This window comes from Canis lupus, chromosome 24 (genome assembly GCF_048164855.1).
Source record: "Canis lupus baileyi chromosome 24, mCanLup2.hap1, whole genome shotgun sequence".
Lineage (NCBI taxonomy): Eukaryota > Metazoa > Chordata > Mammalia > Carnivora > Canidae > Canis > Canis lupus.
The window spans coordinates 35,792,648-35,820,560 of record NC_132861.1 but is presented as its reverse complement, the minus strand read 5'-3'; the positions used below and the strand labels follow the sequence as shown (position 1 = coordinate 35,820,560).

Sequence of the window (27,913 nt, the reverse complement as noted above, 5' to 3'; positions counted from 1 at the left end):
GAGATAACTATGCATTTCAAAGCTCAATTTATGACATATGTAAAAAGTGATGATTTATGTGTATAATTATTATGAAAGTCCAAGATAAGATGTCTGGGTGACTCAGTCAGTTAAGTGACTTTTTTTTTTTTTTTTTTAAAGATTTTATTTATTTATTTGAGAGAGAGACAGACAGACATAGTGAGAGACAGAATGAGCAGGGAGGAGAGGGAGAAGCAGGGAGCGCAATGCGGTGCTGGATCCCAGGACCCCGGGACCATGACCAGAGCTGAAGGCAGACACTTAACAGACTGAGCCACCCAGGTGCCCCAGTGTCTGACCCTTAATTTCTGCTCAGGTGATGATCTCAGGGTCGTGAGATTGAGCCCTGCTTCTGGCTCGGCACTCACTGCAGAGTCACCTTGAGATTCTCTCTCCTGTTCCTTTTGCTCCTCTCCCTGCTCACATGTGCTCTCACACACTCTCTTCTCTCAAATAAATATGTAAATAAAATCTTTTTTTTTTAAGATTTTATTTATTCATGAGAGACACACACAGAGAGAGAGAGAGAGGCAGAGACATAGGCAGAGGGAGAAGCAGGCTCCATGCAGGGAGCCTGACATGGGACTCGATCCCAGGTCTCCAGGATCAGGCAGGCCCTGGGCTGAAGGCGGTGCTAAACCGCTAAGCCACCCGGGATGCCCTGTAAATAAAATCTTAAAAAAAAAAAAAAAAAAAAAAGTCCAAGACTTGTCAAATGTACTTCAACACTGTTTTTAGTTGTCCCACATCTTAAGAAGGACCACACAACTGTCCATTATACAAGCTTCTTGACATTAAAACCTATTATTAAAAATTAGCATTGCTGGTTTTCTCCAAAGTTCTAATTCAAACATCACTTACAAAATATTTCTATTTAATAAGACTATTATAAAAAATAATTATACCAGAATGTCCTATATACCACGTTTAAAAGAAACTTTGGGACTACCAATCTCTTAACACCGTTCAATTAATGTCTGGAGCAGGAAAATAATAAGTTTTTATTGCTTTTCCTATTCACATATGTGAATTTCTGGGAAATGTGGTACAAAATGGCTCTGACCTGGTCTTTCTTAAAGTTCAGGCCTCCAAAGGTTTGTTAAGATTAAATTGATCTAGGAACCACATACTACAATTTATCTCTATTAATTGGCATTTTTTATATAACCCTAGATTTCAGATATTTTTATTCATCCAACAGCTCTGCTTTACTTATGGACCAATTTTATTTTTATTTATTTATTTTTTTGGACCAATTTTAAATAAATAATTCCTATATACTTAAACTTACAAATTTAAATTCATTAAAGTATTGCTTTTATTTGTTCTATATGCTTTCTATACCAGAATTCTTTTATAAACTCATTTTTATTTTTTAGGAAGGTAAATCAGGGCAGTTTTATTTATGATGGCAAGGTACAAAACTCCATGACTTGGTGCATGGGTGAGATAAAGACTGAGCCTGGGCCCTCTGCTTCTCCTTGGGATTCCTGGGGGCAAACTTCTCCTGCACTGTCTTCCATATATCTTTATTTGTTTCCTTAAACTCTTTCAGGGTGCCTGTGCACAGGATCAGCTTATACTCTTCCATGGACAGGCTGATGAAGCTCATGTCTCTGGGGCAAGAATATTGGTGTTTGTAATAGTTTGAATGGAGTCGTGGCTAAGCTCTCATACACCTGACCACAGGCCTCATGCTCTGCAATCTGGGTGTTCTCTCCCTCCTGAAAGGCCTGTGCTACCTGGTGCTGCAGGTAAGCACAAAAGTCTCGGCCCTGTTCTCATCCACCGGCAAGTCCTCACAGAGCTCAAGGAAATGCTGGCAGCAGCAGTTGGTCGCCATTTTGGGCTCCCCAGAGACTCATTTTTAAAAGTTTCACTGCTAAAAATGTTTGAAATCACTAACTTAGACTTCTAGATCACCTCTTTCTCTTGAATAACTTTTTTCTCTATGGTCTTATCCAATAAATAACTGTACAGGCTGGTTTTCCAGAACACCACCAGAATATCACATAATTCACTTCAATCATCAACAATTCGATCATCACTTACCGCAGGCCTCCAGGACATGTGCAGTAGCCTGCGTGCTGATTTTCCCCAGGACTCTGCAATATGAAATACACCACCCAGGGCTCAAAACTATTTCAATATGTTAACAGTGAAATTTCTAATCCAGGGAGGTGTGGGTCTGAGAGAGAGAGAGAGACAGAGATCTGCCTTCAGAACCTGAAAAGAATTGAGAGCCAAAGGTAGAATCGTGGTGTCCTTTCATTTCTCAACTAGCAGGGGAGTCAAAGCTGACTGTGCTGATGTATTTCTGCTGCTTGAGGTTTCCCTGCTTTGCCCTGAGAGGTTTTCTATGAGGAAAGACCTAGGTCTGAAAGCAAATGCTGAGAAGTGGAAGGTGCTTTACCTGTTCTTTTGAACTGTGCTGGCAAATATTCGGTCTTCATATCTCTGTCGAGCAGCATTGCCACCAAACCCAAGAAATGTGGCCACATAGACTCGGTATACATGCTCAGTTTGGTGAACATCACATCCCAAGTTAAATTCAGCTAACAAGTTCTTAGCTACTTCTTCCTGCATATGCAAGGATAAAAAAACTTTAGTATTTTAAGCAATACAAAAACAATTACCTCCTGTGAAAAAGAATGATCTAAAATGATTCTCATCCAAAAGCAGCAAAAATTTCTGCTTCTGCATTTCCCAAGGACCCTTCAAAACATCCCTCTGAATTCACAGCACAGTTCTGACTTAAAAAATTCCAGATGGGCTGCACATCTGTGATACTACTACTTTTTGTAAAGGGAAGTTAGCAAAATAGTTCACATCCTCCATCTTCCTACTGGTGGAAGCCTATGCTTTAGAAATAATTCTAAACATTGAAAAGTCTCTATACACAAAGATGACTTCTGTGTTCTATGAGAGAAGAAACTGGGTGTCATCTAAATCTGTAACTCCAGGATGCCTGAGTGGCTGCATTCAGGTCAGGTCATGGTATCAGGGTCCTGGGATCAAGCCCCACTTCAGGCTCCCTGCTCAGTGGGGAGTCTGCTTCTCCCTCTGCCCCTCCCTCTTGCTCACACGCTCTCTCAAATAAATAAAATCTTAAAAAAATGTTTTAAAAAGATAAAAAAAAAATCTACAACTCCAAGGAGTTTTTAGTTAATTATGGTAATCATTAGTTTATGGAAGAACATGCTTATGCATGGTTAAACAAGGGACACAAAATTGTATAAACAGTAAGATTACAACAAACATATTAAAAAAAACTCTAAGTAGGGAAAAAAATGAATGAAAAGAAATATACCAAAATGCTAACAATGATTTTTTTCTTTTTTGGATGATGCACCATGGAAAATTTTTAACTCTGATTTTTCAGTATTCTTTTCTAAACTCACTTTCTATGTATTTTTTTACTTTGTCTTGAGGGCGAAAACATGACTTTTAACAAAGAGTATAATAGTTTCTGGAACCATGTCTGGATGAGATGCAGGACACATAAAGCGTTTAACTTACAAGCATTTTTGTAAAGCACTTAATAAATATGCCAATAACATTTAGTGAGTGAACACTAGGTGGCTGGCAGTACATCAGATACATTATATGCACTATTTCATTTCAGCCTTTTAAAAACTCTGTGTGAAAGGTACTTGCATTCACATTTATAGATGAAGAACCTAGCTCAAAGAAGTTAAGTGATGTGTGTAAGGTCACATAGCTAGTGGGGCCAGCGTGATGATGGAGCCCAGACTTTTTTAAGCACTATACCATGCTAGGGAAAAGTGCAGGAAATCAGGCTTTGATAGTAATTTACAGCTAGATGGGAAAAAGAGTCATAAAGACTTGCAGCAATTCAGGAATGCATCTGGAAACCTTTCTGGTGCTCTCTTTACAAGGCTGCCCGGCCTACTGGGAAACTCCAGGCAGTGACAGGGAGCCCCGAAGGGCATGGAGAAAACAGAGAAAAGTCAAGTTCATAAATATGCAAGCAGTGCATACAAACCTCAATCCTTTCCAGAAAAGTCAAAAGCTGTCTGAGCCTTAAAAAAACCCAGTACCTTCCCTAACTATAACTTAAGAAATACGATGCCATTACATTAAGTATTACAATATCTGGTGAGAAGTGACTGAAGAGAAAATACAAACAAAAATTCGAGCATGTGACTGACATTTATTCCGCACAGAAACTCTCAGTTCAAAAAACAAACCAGCTGACTTCAATGAACAAACACAAACGGCTTAGCGGAGGTTTACGTGGCTTCCTCCTGACTCCGTTCTCCTGGGTTGGGAAGGTGGGGCCTCAGCAAGCACAGTAAAGATGTGTTCAGACTCAGAAAACAAAACAAAAATGGATGGAGACATGTTAAAGGAAAACCAAACCAAATGGAAGAAAATTTGCACGGATAGTAACCTGCTGTGAGGAGGCAAAGCTTACAGTTTTGGGAACTTCGTACGCTATCTGAGTTGACACGCCTCCCATGTCCAGAATACCGGCTGTCCTTTTACGGAGGATAGCTTCCCTGCTTTCGCTACCAGGAATGTTAACCTCCACAACTGCCTCCTCATCTGGGAAGAACAAGAAACATCCATTGGAACAGAACCAATCCAGAAAATGGGGATCTTCTGAAGAGTCTTATTTTCATGGTACTTTCAAGCACACCTAGGCCCAACTCAGCCTAGTCCTCCTGCCTAAAGTCAAGTTCATGGTGGGAAAGAGCTACACACTCTCTACGCTACACACTTAGCTATGTCACAAAACGTAGCTCCTGGGGTCCCTGGCTGGCTCAGTCAGTTAAGCATCTGCCTTCAGCACAGGTCATGATCTCAGGGCCCTGGGATGGTGCCCCACATCGGGCTCCCTGCTCAGTAGGGAGCTTGCTTCTCCCTCTGCCTCTGCCCCCCAGTCATGCTCTCTCTCATTCTCTATCTCAAATAAACAAAATCTTAAAAAACAAAAACAAAACTTAGTTCCTTTTTTGTCCTTTGGGATTAGACAGAACAGTTATTATTTCCAGTCAAAAATATCGGTTGGAAACATGATACTTACCATCTTCAATATGCTCGAATCGTCCAAGGACAAAATTAATGCCAATCCAAGCATACACACCTATAGACATTTCATAGGGGGGAGAAGAATAAAGTTTTAAGATACTCTGTACAACTCTTATTGATGCAGTCCACGCAAACAACTCATTTACTTTACTCCCTGACAATGTGCAAAAACATTATCGGAAATAACAAATCCGTCCGATATATTTTGTTTTTCTAGTGGCTTTCCTAGAACTCCTTAAAATTCAGTTTCTTGTCACTTACATAGCTAAAAACAGGATTCCCCTGATGCTAGTTTTTGTTTCAAACAGTTCTGAAATAATGGAGTAATTTTGCTTTATGAAGTTAAACCTACCAACTGCAAGGTTGAAAAAACAAAACTCCAACTCTTCCAGTTCCTTCGTCTCTCATTTTTCACTCAGTAGCCAAGCCTCATTCCCCTTTTACACTTGCTCTATCCAGTCTCCACCCACTTCACGTCTTACACCTTGATTTAAGCTGTCACAGAGACCTAGTTGATCTTGCCCACCTCCTCCACTTCAACGCACGCTATTCTCTGCGACTGGACTGACGTAGAACAAGGCTAAACTCCACCGCCTGACAATTCAAGACCTCTCCAAATTTTTGTTTTTATTGAATAAATTGGACATGTAACATTGTGCATATTTAAGGTGTATAGTGTGTTACACCTGTGATTTAAGGTGCCCTTATACTGATACTTGTCACATCACAGTTATAGTACAATATTACTATCTATACTAATTACACTGCCCAGTAGAATTCTATGGCTTATTTATTATTTGTTAGAAGTTTGCACCCTTAAACATCATCAATCTTATCACACACACCCCAATTCCTTGGTAGCCACTATTTTACTATTTTTTTATAGGTTTGACTTTTTCAGATTCCACAAATAAGTGATATCAAATGGTACTTTCTCTTTCTGACTTATCTCACTTATGTGCTCAAGGTTCACCCATTTTGTCACAAATAGCAGGATATCCTCCTTTCTCATAGCTGAATAATATTCCATGGTATGTATGCATCAGATCTTTTTTTAACCATTAACCCACTAATGGGCATTTGGGTTGTTTCTATGTCTCAGCTCTTGTAACTAAAGCTATGGTAAACATGGGAGCGCAGACATTGTGATGAAATCCTGTTTTTGTTTTATTTGGGTACATACCCAGAAGTGGAACGACTGGACTATATGGTACACCTAGTTCCGAATTTTTGAGGAACTTCCACATTGTTTACCACAGTGCCTGTACAATTTACACTCCCACCTACAACACGTTAAGAGTTACCCTTTCACCACATTCTTGCCAGCACCTGCTATCTTGTCTTCTTGATGACAGCCATTCTAACAGGTATGAGATGAAATCTCACTGTGGTTTTGACTTGCATTTCATTAATGATTAGTGATGCTGAGCATCTTTTCATGTACTATTGGCCTTTTTGATATCCTATCTGGAAAAGGTCTATTTAGTTTAGTTTTCTTTTTAAAGATTTATTTGAGAGAGCCAGTGGGCATGGGGGCGGGGGAGGGCAAAGGGAAGAGAAAGAGAATCTCAAGCAGATTTCCTGCTGAGCACGGACCTTGATGTGGGGCTCTCACCACCCTGAGATCATGATGAACTGAAACCAAGACTCTGACACTCAACCAACTAAGCTACCCAGGCACATTAGTTTTTAATCAAATTGTTAATTTTTTGTTATTAAGTTGTAGGAGATCTTCACATATTTTGGATATTAACACCTATCCGATATACAGCTTACAAAAATTCTCTCCCATTCTTGGGAAATTCAATCTCTTTACATTAGGATGATTACTGATATGTAGGGATATACCACTGCCATTTTGTGTTTTGCCTTCTGGTTAGGTTGTTCTCTCCCTTGTTTTCTTACTTCTCTTTATGTCTATCTTTAAAGTTTGTGGTTTTCCATGGTTTCCACAATTTCCTTAGTCTCCCCTTTGTTTTGTGTCTCTCTACTCTGATGTTTGCTTTGTGGTTACCATGAGGTTTGCATAAAACAGCTCATAGATAAGTCTTTTTTCTACTGATAGCAATTTATCTTTGTTCACCTATAAAGTTTCCATCCTTTTATATTTTTGATGTCACATATTATCTTTGTATGCTGTGACCAAGTCGCAGTAGCTATAGGTATTTTTAATGCTCTTTCTCCTTTAACCTTATACTTCAATATATTATTCTAAAAAAATTGGTTTTTCTGACGCTATTATCACCTTAATCAGACTTCTGTGCACCTTCATCTTTTCATTTCAGCTTGAAAGCTCCTTACAACATTCCTTGTAAGCTGTTTGGAGGTGGTGAACTCCCTTGCATTCTGTTTGTCTGGGAAAGCCTTTATTTTGCCTTTATATACAAAGGAAATCTTTGCCAGAGAGAGTGTTCTCAACTAGCAATTTGTATTTTTCAGTATTTTAAAATGTCATTCCACTCTCTCCTGGCCTATAGAGTTTCTTTTTTTTTTTTTTAATGAAGAAGTATCTTTTCTTTTCTTTTTTTTTTTTTTTTTTTTAAGATTTTTTATTTATTAGAGACACACAGAGAGGGAGGGAGGGAGAGAGAGAAACAGGCAGAGGGAGAAGCATGCTCCACGCAGGGAGCCTGACGTGGGACTCGATCCCAGGTCTCCAGGATCAGGCCCTGGGCAGAAGGCGGAGCTAAACCGCTAAGCCACCGGGGCTGCCCACCTATAGAGTTTCTGCTGAGAAATCTGCTGATTGCCTGATGAGACTTGCTTTGTAGGGTAATATCTTTCCCTCAACCCCTGCTTCCTTCAAAATAATTTATCACTGACTTTTGACAATTTTAATGTAATGTGTCTCAGAGATGGTCTTTTTGCACTGAGATAAAGGTGGTCCATCAGCTTTATAGACTTATGTATCCAATTCCTTCCCTGGATTTGGAAGTTTTCTATGAGCTCTTTAAATACTCTGCTCCTTGCTCTCTTCTCCTTCTGGGATACCCTCTAATCTTATGTTGGTTCTTCTAATGGAGTCTGATAGTTCTCAGAGGGCTTCTTCACTTTTTTTTTTTTGCTTCTTCACTTTTTAAAAATCTTAGTTCTCACTGCTCTTCTATGGGAAATATTTCTATATTTCTATCCTCAAGCTTGCTTATTCTCTCCTCCATCTGCTTTATTTCCAATGCTTCCTAGTGCATTCTTCATCTCATGTCTTGGATTTTTCAGCTCCAAAATGTTTGATTTTTTAGAATTTTAATCTCTTTGGTAAAGTACTCCTTCTGTTCATTAATTTTATTGCTGAGATCACTGTATTTGCTTGAGTTTTCTTATAGCTCACTGAATTTCTTCATAATAGCTATTTTGAATTCTTCATCAGTTAGATTTAAATATTCCATGTTTTTGGGCTCTATTATTGGAAAATTGCCGTATTAACCTGATTTTTCAGTGTTTGATAAAAAGTGTTCTATTGCATTTCAAGTAGTGAACACCCTTCTTATTTAGGTAAGTCTTTTTTTACTTTAATTCTAATACTTCAACAGGTTACTAATTTTAAAAAAGGCTGACTGCAGTGTTGGTGGAGGTGTGTGCTTAGTACTTGGGGCTTTGATTGTGCTCATAGCCTAGTAGGGGATCTTCAAGATGGGGGTGGTCCCAGAGGTCCATGGATGATCCTCTTGCCAAAATCCTGGGGCAGACAGAAGGAAACACATTCCTTCAGTTCTCTGTGCTGTCCTCCTCTTCCTTCCCTCCTCTCAGTCACTGTGATCTCTGCTCAGAGAGAACAACAGGCCCTGGCATGTGCTGTTGGGTAAATCCCTAACTCACAACTTTCACCCTTCATGTCCTCCATTAGAAAAATTGTGTTGGACTACCGCTGCCCCGGCTACCACCTGCCTGGCTCCATAGCTTCCTCTGAGGTTCAAGCCACCCATTTTGAGAGGATGGATCTGTTGGGTATCCTATCTAGAGTGGTTTTTTCTGGGTCACGGGTGTTTTATTAGTTTAAATCAAATGGGAGACATATAAGGAACAACTCACGCTGCCATGACACCAACGTCACAAAAACTGTTCAACTTTTCACATCACTACCACCTTTCAAAAGGGCTATAATTTGCTCAAACTAACATATTTTTGTTCCTCTGTCCATAGAACAGCTTTTCTAACTGATGCTGACTTGAATCATTTCCTGTTTAGAAGGTACTTCCTACTGCTCTCTTAAAGCCCCACCCTGGCCATGCTCCAGCATGCTTATAACTATCCCTAGGGGCACAGTTCAAATGTCACTTGTTTCATGACATCCCTAGCAAGAAAAAAAAGCTCAAACTCCCATGATCCTTTTTCCTTTCCTTCCTTATGGCACCAAAGACTCTACCTCATACGGCAGCTAACTGTGTTCCTCCCTTGTCTGTAAATAACTCAATGGCAGTATCTAAATTTCACCCAGTTTTTATTTTCACAGAGAGGGTATCTGCTGAAATGATAGATGACTTTGAAATAAATGCTTTTGGTCACCATTTCTAGCAAGCTATTCCCCAAATAATATCTCACTGACTTGTCATTTCATTCTCAAGTAGAATCAGTTATTTGAAAACAGAAATAATATTTTCTCAGTGTATCAAAGTCAAGAATAGTAAGTAAATCAACAGAAGACTCCAATGCAGTAATCATAATTCCAGGAAGCTATATAACTTAGGCAAGGAACACAAACCTTTTATATCAAAATGAATCCAATGTATGTTTCCTAAATACGGTAAACACAAACTGAGCTATTTTTTTTAATGGCTTAATGTTTGGATAATAAAGACCAGTCATATAAGAAACTAATTTTGCTATTTAAAAATAATATTTCAAGGCTATGATTTCCTAATTTTTAAGATACAAAAAGTAATTTAGTGAAGCATACACTGGGAAAAATGGGGGGGAGCCTTAAAGGAATAACTTCCCAAATTTCAAGTTGAAGACCAATATACCAACCTTCTTGTTTCCCTGAAATTACTTCTGCATGAGAGTCAGAAAATAGAAAGTCAAAGTGCACGGGGATATCAGTCAGAAGGTCTTCCAGGATGGCTTTCTGCTGGCTGTAAGACAACCCCAAAATTTGCATATCAAAATATGTGCTAAATTTTTCTGTTTTAAAAAAAGAAAATACAAAATAAAACAAAACAAAAACTATGGCTCCAGTATATCCTATATGAAAACAGTAAATTTCAAAACCAAAGGAATTCACTGAATAAAACTTTATTTTAGGAATTTCATGAGTTGTATGAATTCTGTGATTCCTAGATGTAAAACTACAACTGCAATCCTTAAATTAATGACATAGAAAATGAGTTTATGACAACTTTATAGTTTATACTTTACTGTTTACTTTGTAGTTTATTATTTATAGTAATAAACAAATACATTAAGAGATTTTGGTGAGTTTTGGCTAAGAGAATAGTTTTGGTACTATCTCGAATTTGAAGAATTTTTAATGTCTTCCTTTTGGTGGTAATAATAGAAGAGGAGGAAGAGAAGGAAAAGGGACAGAAAGAGGAAGGGGGGAAATAAACCACCACCACCACTACCACCATGGCCATCCAGGCCTGGCCTGCCCTCTGGAGGATCACCTTTCAGGAAGGATTCTCATTCCAGCTGTGCAGAGAATGTAGAGAGGCGTTTCTTTGTGCTTTGCCCGTGGTATGTGCTCTGCAGCAAAGCTCAAAAGTGGAGAAATGTAATCACTGACTTTCTCCGGAGAGGTAGCAAATTCTGAAATGCCTATCGAAAAAAGACACTTCCATTAACAAGTAGATAGTTAATAAGTTATGTTTCTTCAACGTGGCTAAATTGAGAGAAATTCAAGTTATAAACCACACTTTCCTAGTTTTTCCTGTATCCCTCTTAGCAAGAACTTCCACAGTCTTTTTGAACAGTAGTGGTATTAAATGTTCAGGCTTATGCTCTCAGTCTCCAAAGAAATGAGAACCATTTGAGCAACTACGTGTCAGACATTGGGATCAATTGCACATGAGCACATGCACCTGCCTTCAAGAACATGTTCCCACTTTGCTCAGGCAAGCTCACTCATTCCTACGGCTGCCGCCATCACCTTTGTGTCTCATATCTCCAAATCTCATCAGCAGCTACCAAGTCTTGTTCCCAAACTCCAGATCAGTATGTGGTAACTGTCCACTAGACATGACAATGTACTTGTCTTCACCAACCCTCAAACTCAACATATACACATACAAATCTGAGCTCAACTTCCACAGCAAATCTGTTCTTACTGCTTCTTACCACCATCACTAGCCAATCAGTGACCACCGTCACTAGCCAACCAGCAGCCCAAGCTAGGATTCTGGATAAAATCCCCTCTCCAATATGTGTTCTGAGTGTCATTAATCGCCTCTCCCTGGTTCCTCTCACATTTCATTTTTCTTCCTCCTTTCTGGCAGTCTGATGCAACATCTCCTACCCTCCAGTCTTGGTGATCCCTCGACCATTCCCACACAAATGGTGTCTTCCAGACTTCACATTTTAGATGTCCAAACATTTCTCATTTCACAGATTAGGAAACTGTGGATCCAGAAAGTTAAGTGATTTGTCAGAGCAATCAGCAGAAAATAGACCAAAAGCCAGATTTTTTTTTTTACTCCACAAACAATACTGTTTTGATAGACACCAAACCCCAACCTACCCAGAATCTATTAAGTAAGGAAATTATTCTAGAGCTTTGTTGAAATGCTACACATGAGAGTCCCGGCTTCACGACTGAGGAGTGCTATAAAAAGGTACTTGAATTTCTATTTCAAATACTTTCTGTAGCATAAGAAAGAACCATGTTAAACCTGATTTTAATGAGTTTCTGGTGTATACCTTGGGATGATGTCCCAAAAGACAACTCCAAGGCATGAAAGATTTTATCTTATTTAATAACTAATGGAAGCTGGTATGTGAAGCTAGATGAAATGCAATGTGCTTTATAGAACTTTATTTTTCAATCTTCTGGTGAATTTTTAATTTAATCAACATGACTTTAATCCTGAAAATGTTTCTACATTTTGAATACATCAAAATTGAAGGAATGAGGGGGCACCTGCATGGCTCAGTGGTTGAGCATCTGCCTTCGGCTCAGGTTGTGATCCTGGGGTCCATCCTGGGATCAAGACCCACATGAGGCTCCCCAGAGGGAGCCTGTTTCTGTCTCTGCCTCTGTCTGTCTCTCATGAACAAATAAAATCTTTAAAAAAACTTTTTAAGGAATGGAATAGAAAACTAAAAATTCAAAGTCATTCACTAAGACTTCTAGAAAAGAATAATTTTTGTTCATGGAAATGTACTCTAATATCAAAATAATGCTTACATGAGAGATTCAGATTAAGTTCCCTCTCTTTAACCTGAGAAATGAGGTAGAGGTTCTGGATTTTCTGAGCAATATGCTAGTGCCCAGCTGCCCAAGCATCAAAGAACAATCAACTTGCTAAGGGTTTTCTGAAGAAGGAAGTGGGGCCTAAATTATTCAATGAAGAATGGGGAGGACTCAAAGAGCCCGTAGTCTATGTTATTAGGAACAATTTTATGAGGACAGGTATTTTATCATATTAAAACTGAACCACCTTTTCATTTACATATTTGAAATAGATAATAAGTGATTTTTTTATAAACATTCTCTAATATCTTACAAGATAAATTCCTTGAGTTATTTGGGTTTAATATTGTACCATTTAACACCCTAGCAAGATGAAATAAAAGTGCTGAATCTCTATGAGGATCTGTGGTCCACTGTTTTATTTATTTTTTTAAGTTTATTATTTTAGTAATCTCTGCACCCAACATGGGGCTTGAACTCATGACCCTGAGATCAAGAGTCACAAGCTCTACCAACTGAGCCAGCCAGACACCCATGTGGTCCACTGTTTAAATCAGTGATTATTAACTATCAAGACATAAAATATCTATTCAAGGTACTCCTGGACACCTTCCGATTCTAATACTTCTTACAGAATGGCAATGCCCATGGAAATAATGTATGTACAGAAAAAGGTTGAGAACCACTGACTTAAATTGTTTAATGGAGAAAGCAAATCCCAATTTTACACAACACAGTTTTAGAAACTGTGACATCTTTAAATACTTGACATAATAACATCAGCTCTTTTAAGTTCTGCAGTCATTCTCATTTAATAATAATCTAGATGATTAGAAATATATTGGGAGGAGATGCCTGGGTAGATTAGACAGTTAAGTGTATGACTCTTGATTTGGGCTCAGGTCATAAGATTGAGCCCTGCATTGGGCTCTGTGCTCAGCATGGAGTCTGCTTGAGATTCTCTCTCCCTCTGCCCCTCCCCCTACTCACACACATGCTCCCTCTCAAGTAAATAAATAAAATTTTTTTTAAAAAAGGAAATATATTGGAGCACTTTAAAAAAATTTTTTTAAAGATTTTATTTGTTCATGAGAGACAGAGAGAGACAGAGAGAGAGAGAGAGGCAGAGACACAGGTAGAGGGAGAAGCAGGCTCCATGCAGGGAGCCCGACGTGGAACTTGATCCAGGGTCTGGGGATCACAACCTGGGCCGAAGGTAGCACTAAACCACTGAGCCACCCGGGCTGCCCATATTGGAGCACTTTTTAAAAATGCGGGGGAAAAGATAATAACAATGTTTTATTTTTTTTTATTTTTTTATTTTTATTTTTTAATAACAATGTTTTAGAGTACAGATATCCAAGAATTATCTGAAATTACCCTGTTGTTAGGGATAGAGATCAACGACTACCAAATAGGAGGAAAAACAATCTCTCCATAATGAATGTCAACTAGCAAACACCTGAGTAGACAGACACATGAGTAAGGCACTGTGATAAATGCTGCAGGACACACAAGACAGACATGGTTTTGGCTATTTTACAAGGAGTTAGTCGCCTCATGTGGGGTGGAGAGAGGAGGGGGAAGAAAGTGAAACGATTATCAGGTCCTGGCGTGAGCTCTGGAGAAGGGGGATGGCTGTGGGCAAAGCGGGGGGAAGGACATGAAAACCTGACAGAGAATAAAGGACAGAACCTGGTTACCAATTGATTTTTATCCTTTACATACCGGGTTTTATTTTCATAACCACTGGTTTTCGGTTTTTATCCCTCATTTGTCTGATATCCAACAGATCATGAGGATTGCCGTTGTGCCTTGGCCAGCAATAGACGAATATTCGAGACCCACTGCTACCACAGTCCACCACGATACCGTAGTTCACATTGGGGTTATTGGTGTCTGTCGCTTCAATGTCAGTAACTCGTGCCAAGTACCTTGTTTAGAAAAATGAACATACGCTTTATCTGAGACAGAGAATATTGCCCAAACCTTAACAGAGCAAAAGCAATAAATAACCACCAAGTCAGTGAATTCTAAGCTGATCCACTATCACATTTTTACAACTGCCAAATGATTAAAGAGTCAAAAGAAAACAAAACAATTGATAGTGATAAAGATAATCTAAATCAGATACATAATCATTCCTTTTAAGAAGTTCAAAGAAGTTCTGAGAAGCAAAACTATTCCCAAACAACTGACATTCACTGAAAAATCAGCTTAACAGATATCACAGGAGAAGCTTATGTTTAAATCCTCTTACAATGTGGATTTGGTGGCTAATGATTAAACAGTTTCAAACAGTTTAATTTTGCATGCCACGCTGTAGTCAGTACAGATTCCTACAGCCACATGCTCCTCAAATTCCAATCTAATCCCCAAAGTCTTGAAGCTGTAAAATTGAAGGTATGGCACCCCATCTAGAAAAGAAATGATATTTTCTCTTACCTTTGAAACTTCTTGTCTCTGGATAGCCGCCCATACTTATTTCGGATTATAACAACAGAAAAGTATAAAAGCGAAACAGCAGCAGCCAGAATGCTAATAACAATAATCTGGCGTAAATTGGTATTCAGAATTCGCGGACACCCCACTGGAGAGATGCTAAAATGCCAGGAAGCAGGAAATAGACAGGAGATGCCAATCCTAAAATTCCAATAAAACAGATTTTAAAGCAATCTGCTCCCAAGAGGACTTTCCTCACCTAAATTGATCTCAAAGTAAGACATCTGGCTGGGGCCACTCATTCCCCTGCTGGGAGGTATCTGTATGCCAGCATCTTCCATATTGCTATTTTGCTATTTTACTCAGTATAAGACTACATGAATGAGAAATACACCCTGATGGTTATGACATATCTATGTTTTTCTACCTTTCCTGACAATAGTATGTAGATTATTATTCGTACTCTGCTTTGTTCAAAAAAATAAAAAAGAGAGGACAGAGACGAGTAAATTCAATGTAATAAATCTATAAATCTATAATGAACTCAGGTTTCAGGGTGATGAAACCAAAAAAAACAATTCAGTACAAGGAAAAACATGTAATAAGAAAGGCCCTGTAAAAGTTGCCCAGTAGCCAAAACCTTGTCCATTAGATTAGAAACATAAACAGCTCAGGAGGAGTAAGACTTTTTTCAACATTGAATTTCAAGGCAAATTTCTCCCTGATGATTCAGTGAGAAAATGGGAGAAAATCAGGATCTTTAATAACATCCTCAGAATAAAGGCACAAAGTGAGTTTTGCATGTCCTGTGTTTTTGGGATTATTCCTGAGACATTTTAACAAATAAACACTTTTCTTCTGTTTATGCCAGGAATAACGGATTACTGTGGGGCTTAAAAAAACAAAAAAAAAAACAAAAAAAAAAACTTGCTACTTTTAGAGTAGATGTTAAAGTTTTGTGGTTAATTTCTACGTTCTTCCCTTTAAAGGGTGCTTCCTGGACTAAAATACCTCACAGAAAGGGGAGATATCCTGCTAACCCAATGGCGTTCACTTGTAGTTTCTAGTCTCCATGTGGGTTCTTGGGCCACTTCCACAGAGGCTGCCAACCCCTGCCCACACCTCTGAGGCTTACAGTTATCTTGCAGCTAGTACAGACTCTCACAGATTCCCACACACGTGTCTTCACAGTAAACTACTTTAAAAGCCCCATAGAATCTATCTGGCACAACTACTTTCTGTAACAGGCACCCCAATGAGGCCTGGAAGAACAAAGGTATTAAACACAAGTGTAGCATAACTTTGAACCCTTTTCACTTGGAACCTAGATTTTTTTTTCCTTTCAATATCTGTTTCTGTGGCACCAAAATCTTGGGTTTTACAAGTGCCAGTGATTAGACACCATCACTCACCTCCCCATGCTGACGGGTCAGAGACCAGGCAACGTTCTAGGAGTCAGTCCTCATATACCATTACAGACATAATGGGGTCCTCCTGGAGTTACAGACCTCCTGTTCCAGAAAGTGAGAAAAGTCACTAAGATGGCACAATTCAAAAAGACATCTATGTTCTTTTACAAAGTATGTGTTGTTGTTGTTTTTTGAAGATTTTATTTATTTATTTATTCATGGGGGGGGCACAGAGACACAGGAAGAGGGAAAAGCAGGTTCTATGCAGGAACCCCAGTGTGGGACTCAATCCCAGGACCCAAGGATCATGCCGAGCCGAATGAAGGCAGATGCTCAACTGCTGAGCCACCCAGGTGTCCCCCAAGTACGTGTTTAAATCCAACCACACAAAATCTGGTGCATGATCCTTGCAGTGAAGCTGTCATAAGGATTTATCTTGAGCAACACACTTCTCAGTCAATTTCACATTGTCAGGGATATAGGCCTAAATCAAAAGAGATGCTAACAGTCTGGTGCTAGCTAGTGGTAGCTACCTAAAAGCCATCAGTACCAAAATACCAGGTCATCAAGTAGGTACTGAATTAAGGAAGACTAGGGGTAGAAGTAGGAGGTAGGCAGGGGTAGGAGGTATGATTCACTCAACAGCAATCTGAAATACTGACTCATCTGATAAATGTCTGTTAGACCTCTCTTATGCACAAAGTACCATGCAAGTTACTATGTTCCTAGTCAGCTCTGGTGTTCTCACAGCTACTGAGTCTCACTCCTTCAGCCCCGAGGCCTCAAATCACAAAGCAAACAAGGGACAGCTGGGGCTTAAGCTAGGGCCTTCTTCTGATCTACTGGATCCAAAGACTGACATCATCCTTGGTATTGCTGCTTTACCTCTTCCAGGCATCTCGAGACAGCTGTTTCCCTTTGCTGGCTTCCTAGCCTTTGAACAGATCCTTCTCAGGACTCCCTTCCTCCACCCTACATCTACTTTCTAAAGGCCTGTCTGCTCCCCCATGCCCTGAGCTTCTTCCTGGCTTGGCTCTGCTCTCTCCCAACTCTGACTCTGCTCCTGGTCAGCCTCACTGATGGTTTCAATTAACAGTTCACTGAAAAACTTCTTTCCCCATCCCAGGCTTCTCTTCTGAGCTACAGATACAGAGATCTTCAAGCACCTACCAATACCTCCATCTGAGTACTGGATGAAAACCATTTCTAAAACCACACGCTTATATCACAGTCCTTGCTCCCTTCTCCCTTATCCTGTCTCACTTTGCTGTCTCAGTCTCAATTCCACCAAGCTGCTCAAAGCAGAAGCAAGGGAGCCAGGCCTGATCCCTTGTTCTTCTTCACCTTCCACAGCCAGTTTGTTACAGACTCCTCCTCCCATTTTTTTTAACCTCAGTTTATCTAAAATCTCTTCCTCTTCTCAACTCTTGCCTAGCCTATCAGAATAGCAGTCTAATTAAGTTAGTCTCCTACCTGCAGCATCAACCCAGTGGCTCTCCAATTCTTTATCTAATACCTTCAGGCACAGATTCTTCACCTGAAGTTGACACTCACCCCGTCCCTGCTCAGGTCTGTGATCCTGTCACTCTCCTACTTGAAATCCTTCAGTGGCTTCCACTGCCAAAGGCTTTACTCTGACTCTTGTGGCCCACAGGACCTCGCCACCTGTCACTGCTCTGATCTCATCATCCACTTTCCCTTTTCACCCCATACCAGCCATACTGGTGCCGTGGCTATCTTCAAACATGCCAGGTGCTGTCTGGATCCCGGGCCTCTGAACGTGCTACTCCCTCTGTTTAGAAATCACCTGTGCAACTCACTTTCTCACTACCCCCACTCCAGGTTTTTATTCACTGTCACTCGTCTGGCCACCCAATCTATCATTGCAAGCTGTCCCCTCCACCTATCTCTTTTCTTTATTTTTTTCCCTTAGCTTTTACTTATTTATTAGTTATATAGACCTTATTATGTGCCAGGCCCTGGTTACTTACAAATATTAATTTATTCCTTTTAATGACCCACAGGGTAGACACTATTTGTATAGCGTTTCACAGATGAGGCAGAGAGCCTAAGTAACTTGCCTAAGGCCATGCAGCCAACAAAAAATGATCATATATAAAAAAACAGAGATTCTAGCATGAAAACCCATACTATTATCCTTGTCCTCTAAAATGCTGTGTGTGTGTGTGTGTGTGTGTGTGTGTGTGTTTGCATTTCTCTTGCTCATGCGTCAAGCTCCACAAGGGGCCAGATTTCTGTCTGCTTGGTTGACTGCTGCATTCACAGTACCAAAAAACCCCTAGGAAAGTGTCTGGCAAAAAGACAACTGGGAGCCTAAAAGGTTAAGAATTTATACACTAGAGTGATCTTTCCAAAACAACCAGGAATCCTGACACCTCCTCACCTTCCAACTTTTCTTTTTTTCTTCCCTTTTTTCCTTTCTTTCTCTTTCTTTCTTCCTTTTTCTTTCTTTCTTTCTTTCTTTCTTTCTTTCTTTCTTTCTTTCTTTCTTTCTTTAAGATTTTATTTCTTTATTTGAGAGAGAGAGAGAGAGAGAGCTCAAACAGGGGTAGGGTAGGAGCAGAGGGAAAGGGACAAGCTGACTCTACTCTCAGCACAGAGCCTGATGTGAGGCTTGATCCCATGACCCTGAGATGATGACCTGAGCTGAAATCAAGTCGGATACTTAACAGACTGAGCCACCCAAGCATCCCATTTTTTTCCACCTCCCAACTTTTCTCTCCCACTCAGGAAGAAGTCCTAATTCCTTAGGGTAATAAAGGAGGGCTCTCATGGTCTTTTAGTCTTGTGCTGTTCAATAGGGTAGCCACTGCATATGTGGCTATTTAAAGCAATTAAAAAGAAAAATGCAGTTCCGCAGTTGCACTAGCCACATTTCAAGTACTCAACAGCCACCTGGAGCTTCTGCATTAGACAACACTGATCCTGTCCCGGTCTTTCTAGTCCTATCCCGACAGACTAGACAGATATGTACCCTATGCTTTAGCCATACTAAATACAAGCAGCGAGTCACTGAAATGCCGCACATTCCTCTGCCTTTTTAGAATGCCTCTCTTTCAGGTCCATCTGTTGGTGTTCCTATGTATTCCCTGTGACACAAGTCAGGCACAATTCTTCTGTGAAAGCATCCCTAGTTCTCATGTCCCCAGAGTGTTTGCTCATCACAGTAGTTGGCTACAGGATTATACTGGTAGTTGACTTATTACATGGCAAGCCTCTCATTGGCAGAGGCAGCCTCTTAGTCTTCTGTTTCTCCAGTGACCAGTGCCTGTCACAGGAGTGATGAGCAAGCACTATCTGCTTCATGGATGGCTGGGAATAGGAGATATAAAGATGAATCAGGTATGGATCCAGCTCTGAAATAAGTTCTCTCTCTTTTTTTTTAAGATTTTATTTATTCACGAGAAACACAGAGAGAGAGAGAGAGGCAGAGACACAGGCAGAAGGAGAAGCAGGCTCCCTGCAGGGAGCCCGATGCAGGACTTGATCCCGGGACTCCAGGATCACGCCCTGGGCTGAAGGCAGGCGTCCCCTGAAATCAGTTATAATGCAGTAGAGGGGATAAACACACACGCACACACACACTCACACACTTACAGTAAAAAGTATTAGAAATGCCTACCTGACAAAGAGGGAAAATCACTTTAATTAGTTCAGGTTTCAAAATGGTATCCTTATTGTACCATGTACCAAGAACTTGGGACAAATGATACTGTAATTTAAAAATTTACACAAAAAAGAAAAAGATGTCAATTACTGAGATGTTTAAAAGAATTTTCAGGTGTTTTTATCAAGTAGTTATCTTGATATACTTCACTTCTTTATGTTTAAAGAAACATAAAGAAAAATAAGACTTCACCACTCTCTGACTGGTGGAGATTAAAGTCTGACAATACTTAGCTAACAAAGGGGAGTACTGTTGCAGAGAATCTTAATAGGTATTAACCTCTGGGGGCATATGGATAACATATATGAAAATACTAAACATGCTTACTCTGTGCTCTATCACACAGAAATTCAATCTTAGGGAATAATAGGGTAAATTCACTAAAATATGTGTAAAGAAATTCATGATAGTATTGGGTATAACAGCGTAACATGGCTACCAATGTGGATTATAGGGGTTGGGATAGATTACACATGGTCCATTTCTGCAGCAGTGGAACATGATATGACTATTAAAAGTGATGATGCAGATCTGTATTTATTGACATGGAAAGATATCCATGATATAGTAAGTGAAAAAAACATACCATATATAGAGTGGGGAAATGGAAGGACAGAAACCAAAATCTCAACAGTGGTTGGTTATTGCTAAGTAGTGGATTAACGGATCATCTATTTTCTTCCTTAGGCTTGCTTTTCTTAAAGGGCATATATTAATTTTATCAGCAGAAGAGACACAACTATTTTTAACAAGATTCAACTGATGAATCTCCAGTTTCTAGCATCAAATCCTCTTCTGGATACCTCAAGAAAGCCTATTTAAAAACTGTGACATAGGAATTTGACTCTGAACATTTTGAAAAATCAATAATTATGTTATAGCTGAACTAAGAACAAAAGAAAAGAATGTTCTAGTTAACAGCTTAAAGTCAAGGTCCTGGGGGAAGAAAGATCTCCAATGATGTGTGCCTGAAGGCTATATGAAGGGCACAGAGGAGTAACAAATGTGGCTCCAGATTTCAAGGAGTTTCCAGACTGGTTACAGAAAAAATTCCAATACCCAGAAAATAAGAGAACAACAGAAGGCAATGTTAAATTATCCAGACTCTTGCTGTAACAGTTTGGAGAAGAGCACAACGAGGCTAGGGAACAGGAAGATTCTTGGAGGTGAGAGGTACCCTTTCAATGGAAGAAGGGAAAAGAGAACATTTTTCAAGGAAGTTGCTCTGTTTAGAACAATCGTAGCAAACTTGGTAAACGTTATTTAATCTGATGTTTGTCTCAGAACTTTTTTTTGAGATATGCGAGGATTTTGACAAAAAGGATAAATAGGTATTTTTCTAAATGACAACATTTGTGGTTAAAGACAGAGGAAAATAGGACAGCTTATAAACTGCTGAAGCAATTACTTTGTTTTAGGACAAAAGTATGGCTGAATATTACCCAGAGTCAGCAATATGGTAATTTGATCTCAAAATGTAAACTCCAATTGTATTTGTGGCTAAGAATTTTGGCACCAGGGTTTATGAAGGCAAACTCTAATGTTACATAAAACTGCCATGTTTTTAAAAGGCCTAACTTGTGTTAGACCTACCACCAGAGAGATGTATTAACTCAAGGTTTCAGCTAGTGGGGGGCCCTCCTTAGCTGAATATTCTCTGGTGGAGAGAAGCTAGTGGTCTCTAGTGGTCATGGTTCAATGTCTGGCAGTTTCTCACTGTTGGTCCTGTTGTATGTAAAAACAACTTAAATCAACTGCAAAGTGAAATGGCTCTTCTGGTGAAAAATGCAGCACTCAACGAGACAGACATTATTAGCAAATTCTCAAATCACAAGAACAAAATCATAGACAAATGAGACTCTGGAACAGCTAGATAGACCTCTGAGTAAGAAAAGGTAAGATGACATGAAGAAAAGAATGATCTAAATATCAAGATTACAAGAGGACCTTGAATAATCAAAGAGGTCCACAAACACTTAGGCAGAACTTTGTAAGAACCAACTATTGGTGCGCCTGGGTGGCCTGGTAGGTTGAGTATCCAACTCTTGGTTTTGGCTCAGGTCATGATCTCATGGGTAGTGGGGCGGAGCCCTGAGGTGGGCTCCCGGCTTGGCAGAGAGTCAGCTGGAGATTCTCTCACTCTGCCCCTCCTCCTTCTGTGCATGTGTGCTCTCTCTCTCAAATAAATATATACATCTTAAAAAAGAAAAAGAAACACCTGTCTTGGGAGAGTGAGAAGCCAAAGCAAAGAGCAGGATGCTATGCTTCACTCAGTTGTGGGGAAAGACATTAAAATAACAATTCATTCTTTGTTTCAAGAAGAATGCTCTTAGTTGCACTTATGATCTACATTTTATCCAGTATTTTTTTATTTTTTCATTTTAAAGATTGATTTTATTTATTTATTTATTTATTTATTTATTCATTCATTCATTCATTCATTCATTCATTCATGAGAGACACAGAGAGAAAGAGAGGCAGAGTTACAGGCAGGGTGAAGAGCAGGCTCCATGCAGAGAGCTCGACGTGGGACTCGATCCCTGGTCTCCAGGATCACACCCCGGGCCAACAATGGCACTAAACCGCTAAGCCATCTGGGGCTGGCCAATTTTCTCCAATATTTATTTAAAAATTTTTTATTTCTGAATAACGAGTCCTATTCAAAGTTCCTCCTACCTTTATTCATTTGCAAAATTCTGGTCCTTATTTTATTTTATTAAAGATTTTATTTTATTTATTCTTGAGAAAGAGAGAGAGAGAGAGAGGGAGGGAGAGAGAGAGGTAGAGACACAGGCAGAGGGAGAAGCAGGCTCCATGCAGGGAGCCCGACGTGGGACTCGATCCCGGGACCCCAGGATCAGGCCCTGGGCAGAAGGCGGCACTAAACCGCTGAGTTACGGGGGCTTCCCTGGTCCTTATTTTAAATGACCTTTTTCTGGTCACACTTGTCCTGCATCCCTTCTGCAGTTTCTGAAATCTGCAACTCTGACTTTCCTCAGGTTCCAATTCCACATCCTGAGCTTACTGACACCCTGTTACTGCAACGTGTTTAATCCAAGTCTGGGGTCACAATCTTTTGGCAGAAACTATGACCACCTTCCAAATTCTCCAGGCCTAAGAGAGGTATCACTATTGACTGGGGTCACCTGGTTCTTAACCTTCAATCCTGTTTATTTGCAATGATATTTTATCATTCATTGGGGCCTGACAAATCTTTTTCAAACATCACAGTTAGTTCACACATCTAAAATCACCACAGCAGACATCACTACTTCAGGACAGATTCTAGGTAGATCACCTACCTTCGACCTTTACTCTCAACACCACACTACAGAAATACCTGTGTAAAATGCTACCTTCAAAATATGATCAGCTCAAGAAACTTCTGAAGACTATGGCTCAACACCAACTTCCTGTGTAGCATCTGAAACCTTAATGTTCATCAACTGGTACCATCTAATTTTATCAACTTTTTCTCTCCTCAGCCCCAAATAACATCTCTCTGCTCTAGTGAGGTGGGTCCCTTGTTGCCCACATACACTCTTCTCATTCTTGCCTCTGGCCTTTACTAATATCACTTCTCCTAGTATGTCCTACTCTTGATATTACACTTCTTTCAAAGCCCTGGTCCAATATTTTTCTTTGACAAGATTTAACCTGTTTTACTTTCTATTGTTTTCCCACATTCTGAATCTTCTCTTTACTCAAGTGTAGTTTATTTTATTTAATGTTTTCTTTTTTTAAAGTAGGCTTCATGCCCAAAATGGGGCTTGAACTGATGACCCTGAGATCAAGAGCTGCATGCTTTAGTGACTGGGGCAGGCAGGCACTCCAACTGCAGTTTATTTTAAATAAACATGCTGAATAAATATGTATAGAATATAAATCCTGGGCAGTCTGGGTGGCTCAGCGGTTCAGCGCCGCCTTCAGCCCGGGGCCTGATCCTGGAGTCTCAGGATCGAGTCCAACGTAGTGCTGCCTGCATGGAGCCTGCTTCTCCCTCTGCCTGTGTCTCTGCCTCTCTCTGTGTGTCTCAGGAATAAATAAATAAAATCTTTAAAAATATATATACATATAAATCCTTAGATCAACTTTACTTTTTTTTTTTTCTTCTTTCTAGACTATAGACACAGGAGTTGAGATCAAGCCTTCCTATTACACCTGGAAGAATGTAAACCAGAGATACAATATGCAACAAACAAAAGTGATAAAATCAATGTTAAGGTTAAACACAAAGAAATCATTAAACTACTAATGCAAATTAGCACCCCATTCTAAAATTCTGCTATGTGTCAAACTGAATAAACCTAATACAAAAACTAGGTAACAAAAAAAACAAAAAACTAGGTAACAGCAAACACAAGATAACACAAAAATATGATTCTTTTAAACCTCCGAGGCTGGAAAATTTTCATTATGCAAATCGAGACACGGTAAAGGCAGACATGTGAAATTAAACTAGCGATCTGAGTCTCTAATTTAGAATTCTTTAATAATTTCTAGTTTATAAAAAAATAATAATAATTTCTAGTTTATCTTCTAGCACTGGAGTCCCAGATCTGTAAAGCATCTCTTTTCTTTCCTGATAAATGCTCCCTGAAAATGCCCTGCCCCAGCGTTCATCGAAATGGGGTCCGAGGACCCCTGCGAGTTCTGGGGCATATTCGAGAGAATGAGACCCGTCCCCTTAAAAGGTGTCCACGCATCACTCGGGTTTGAGAAACGCTGCTCTATCACTGTACTGCCCAAGTAGTTCCATTTGTCCAAGGAGCAATCTAAAGCATGAAACTTGGTAAAAGCAGAGCACAGCAAGACCGAGGCTGAAAGCCCCAGTGTTCGGACGGGCCGGCAGGCAAGAACCAGTCGGTCCAGCATCCCCTCTCCCCGGCCAGGTCCCTCCCGGTGGGGCCAGACCCGCCCACGCCGCGAGGGAGCGAGGGAAAATCCAGCCGCCGGTCACCGGGGGAGGCGCCACAGCACGACGCCAGTTTCTCCGGCCCGGGGCTGGGGGAGAGCACCTGCCGCCCGGGGTCCCGGGGGCTGACCTCCGGGGCGCCCGGATGTGGCCGCGCGGCCCGGGCGGCGGGGGCTGCGCGGACGCGGGCAAGACCGCCAGGAGGGGCCGGGGGCGCTCGTCCGCGGCCCTCGCCGCCACGCCGGCCCCACACTCCGACCGTCCCAGCCCGGCCGGCAGCCTCCCCGCCCTCTCCTCATCCGCGCCGGTAAGGCCGCCTCACCTGCTCGGCAGCGCCCGATTCGGCGGCCGGGACTCCCGGCGACGGGAAGCTGCGAGTGGAGGGCATCACGGACACCGCGGCGCGGCGCGGCGGCTGCAACACGGACCCGGCTTCCTGGAGGCGCCGGTCCTTTCCGGGAGCCGAGCGGCCACCCGGCGCCGGCCCTTGCGCGTCACCACCCGCGCCGGGAGCGCGCACGCCGGGGGCGGGGCCTGCGCCGGGGGCGGGGCCTGCGCCGGGGGCGGGGCCTGCGCCGGGATGACTGGCGCGCAGTGCAGAGCTGTGCCAGTGAGCCTGGGAGCAGTCCTTGCCAAAAGTGACAGTGGTGTCGCAGGAGTAAGGGGTAGTGCAGCCTCATTACCGCCCGTGGTAGCTGCTCTGGTAGTCAGCCAGCCACAGTGTGCTTACCACACCTCGATTACCTTTCCTTTGTGCTCCCAAGGATTATGGAAAATAGCACTTGAAAATCTAAGAAGAGGGGATCCCTGGGTGGCTCAGTGGTTTAGAGCCTGCCTTCAGCCCAGGGCGTGATCCTGGAGACCGGGGATCGAGTCCCCTCGATTCAGGCTCCCTGCATGGAGCCTGCTTCTCCCTCTGCCTGTGTCTCTGCCTCTCTCTATGTCTCTCATAAATAAATAAAATCTTAAAAAAAAAAAATCTAAGAAGAACTAGGCATTTTCACTCAACATATTTACAACTTTACTTTTTTTTAAGTTTTAATTAATTTTTTAAATGATTTTATTTATTTATTCATGATAGACACAGAGAGAGAGGCAGAGACACAGGCAGAGGGAGAAGCAGGTTCCATGCAGGGAGTCCAATGTGGGACTCAATCCCAGGACTCCAGGATCACGCCCTGGGCCAAAGGCAGGCACCAAACCGCTGAGCCACCCAGGGTTCCCCTTACGTTTTAATGTAAATTCTAGTTTACAACCAAGGTAATATTAGTTTCAGGTGTACAATCTAATGATTCAACCATTAAAATTCCAGAAGAGAACACAGGCAGTAACCTCTTTGATATCTGCCATAGCAACCTATCACCAGGTACATCTCCTGAGGCAAGGGAAGCAAAAGCAAAAATAAACTATTTGGACTTCATCAAGATAAAAAGCTTCTCACAGCGAAGGAAATAATCGACTAAATTAAAAGGAACCTATGGAATGGGAGAAGATATTTGCAAATGGCATATCTGATAAAGGGTTAGTATCTAAAGTATATAAAGAACTTATAAAAATCAACACCCAAAAAAGTGAATAAGCCAATTAAAAAAGGGAGAAGAAACGGATAGTCATTTTTCCAAAGACATACAGATGGCTAACAGACACATGAAAAGATGCTCACCATCACTCATCATCAGGGAAATACAAATCAAAACTATGATAAGTACCACCTCACACTTGTCAGAATGGCTAAAATTAATAATACAGGAACAAGTGATGGCAAGGATGTAAGAGAAGGGGAACCCTCTTGCACTGTTGGTAGGAATGCAAAGTAGTATAACCACTCTGGAAAACAGTATGGAGGTTTCTCAAAAAGTTAAAAATAGAGCTACCCTACCCTGATTCAGCAATCACACTACTAGGTATTTACCCAAAGAATAAAAAAATATACTAATTTCAAGGGATACACACACACAATGTTTATAGCAACAATGTCTACTATTGCCAAAATATGAAAATAGCCAAGTGAATGGATAAAGAAGATGTTATAATGAAAAAATATTTGAAATCAATTAACTAAGTTTCTACCTTAAGCAGTTAGTATAAGAGGGGTGCTTGGGTGGCTCAGTCAGTTAAGCGTCCAACTCTTGGTTTTGGCTCAGGTCACGATCTCAGGGTTGTGGTATCAGGCCCTGTCACTAGGCTCCATGCTCAGCAGGGAGTCTGCTAGAGATTCTTTCCCCCTCCCTCTCTCTCTCCCACTCTGCTCCTCTCTAGCTCATGTGTGTTCTCTGTCTAAAATAAGTAATAAATAAATTTTTTTAAAAAGTTAGGGGAGACCCAGTGGCCCAGTGGTTTAGCATCATCTTCCACCCGGGGCGTGATCCTGGAAACCCGGGATCGAGTCCCACGTCAGGCTCCCTGCATGGAGCCTGCTTCTCCCTCTGCCTGTGTCTCTGCGTCTCTCTCTCTCTCTCTCTCTCTCTCTCTCTGCTGTCATGAATAAATAAATAAAAGCTTTAAAGAAATTTTTTAAAAAGTTAGGAAAAAAAAGCAGATTTTATCAAGCTTTTAAGAAATCTTATATAAATTACCAATCTTATATAAATCTTATATAAATTCAGAGAAATTGAGGAGAAGGGAACACTTCCTAACTCACAATATAAGGTCAAAATGATCCTGATGACAAGAAACAGAAAGGAAAGAAAATTACACATCAATTTCTTTTATGAGTACAGGTGCAAAAATTCTAACAAAATATTGACAAATCAAATCCAGCAATATCTAGAAAAAGTATGACAGGTTAACCAAGTGGAATTGCTTCAAGAAATGCAAGGCTGGGGCATCCCGGGTGGCTTAGCGGTTTGGTGCCGCCTTCGGCCCAGGGTGTGATCCTGGGGACCCGGGATCAAGCCCCACATCCGGTTCCCTGCGTGGAGCCTGCTTCTCCCTCTGCCTGTGTCTGTCTGTCTGTCTCTCTCTCTGTGTCTCTCATGAATAAATAAATAAAATCTTTAAAAAAATGCAAGGCTGGTTCAACCTTTTAAAAATCAGTTGAT

General features: G+C 40.8%; 1 protein-coding gene and 1 pseudogene across 2 annotated transcripts in view; both read right to left on the bottom strand.

Moving 5' to 3' along the window:
* Nucleotides 1-25,377, bottom strand: part of ENTPD4 (ectonucleoside triphosphate diphosphohydrolase 4) — a 35,646-nt gene extending 10,269 nt beyond the window's left edge. Inside the window, exons 1-9 of one of the 2 annotated variants that reach the window (XM_072796257.1) lie at nucleotides 25,195-25,377; nucleotides 16,273-16,371; nucleotides 14,864-15,061; nucleotides 14,147-14,352; nucleotides 10,677-10,827; nucleotides 10,042-10,145; nucleotides 5,072-5,131; nucleotides 4,436-4,590; nucleotides 2,435-2,601 (exon numbers count right to left, since the gene is read on the bottom strand). In XM_072796257.1, the coding sequence (XP_072652358.1) occupies nucleotides 2,435-2,601; nucleotides 4,436-4,590; nucleotides 5,072-5,131; nucleotides 10,042-10,145; nucleotides 10,677-10,827; nucleotides 14,147-14,352; nucleotides 14,864-15,061; nucleotides 16,273-16,280 (1,049 nt within the window). In that variant the 5' untranslated portion in view covers nucleotides 16,281-16,371; nucleotides 25,195-25,377. The remainder of the gene's footprint in view (nucleotides 1-2,434; nucleotides 2,602-4,435; nucleotides 4,591-5,071; nucleotides 5,132-10,041; nucleotides 10,146-10,676; nucleotides 10,828-14,146; nucleotides 14,353-14,863; nucleotides 15,062-16,272; nucleotides 16,372-25,194) is intronic. The other variant, XM_072796258.1, reaches the window with a different exon arrangement.
* Nucleotides 1,421-2,374, bottom strand: LOC140616552 (ubiquinol-cytochrome c reductase complex assembly factor 2 pseudogene; annotated as a pseudogene).
* Nucleotides 25,378-27,913: the final 2,536 nt, after the last annotated feature.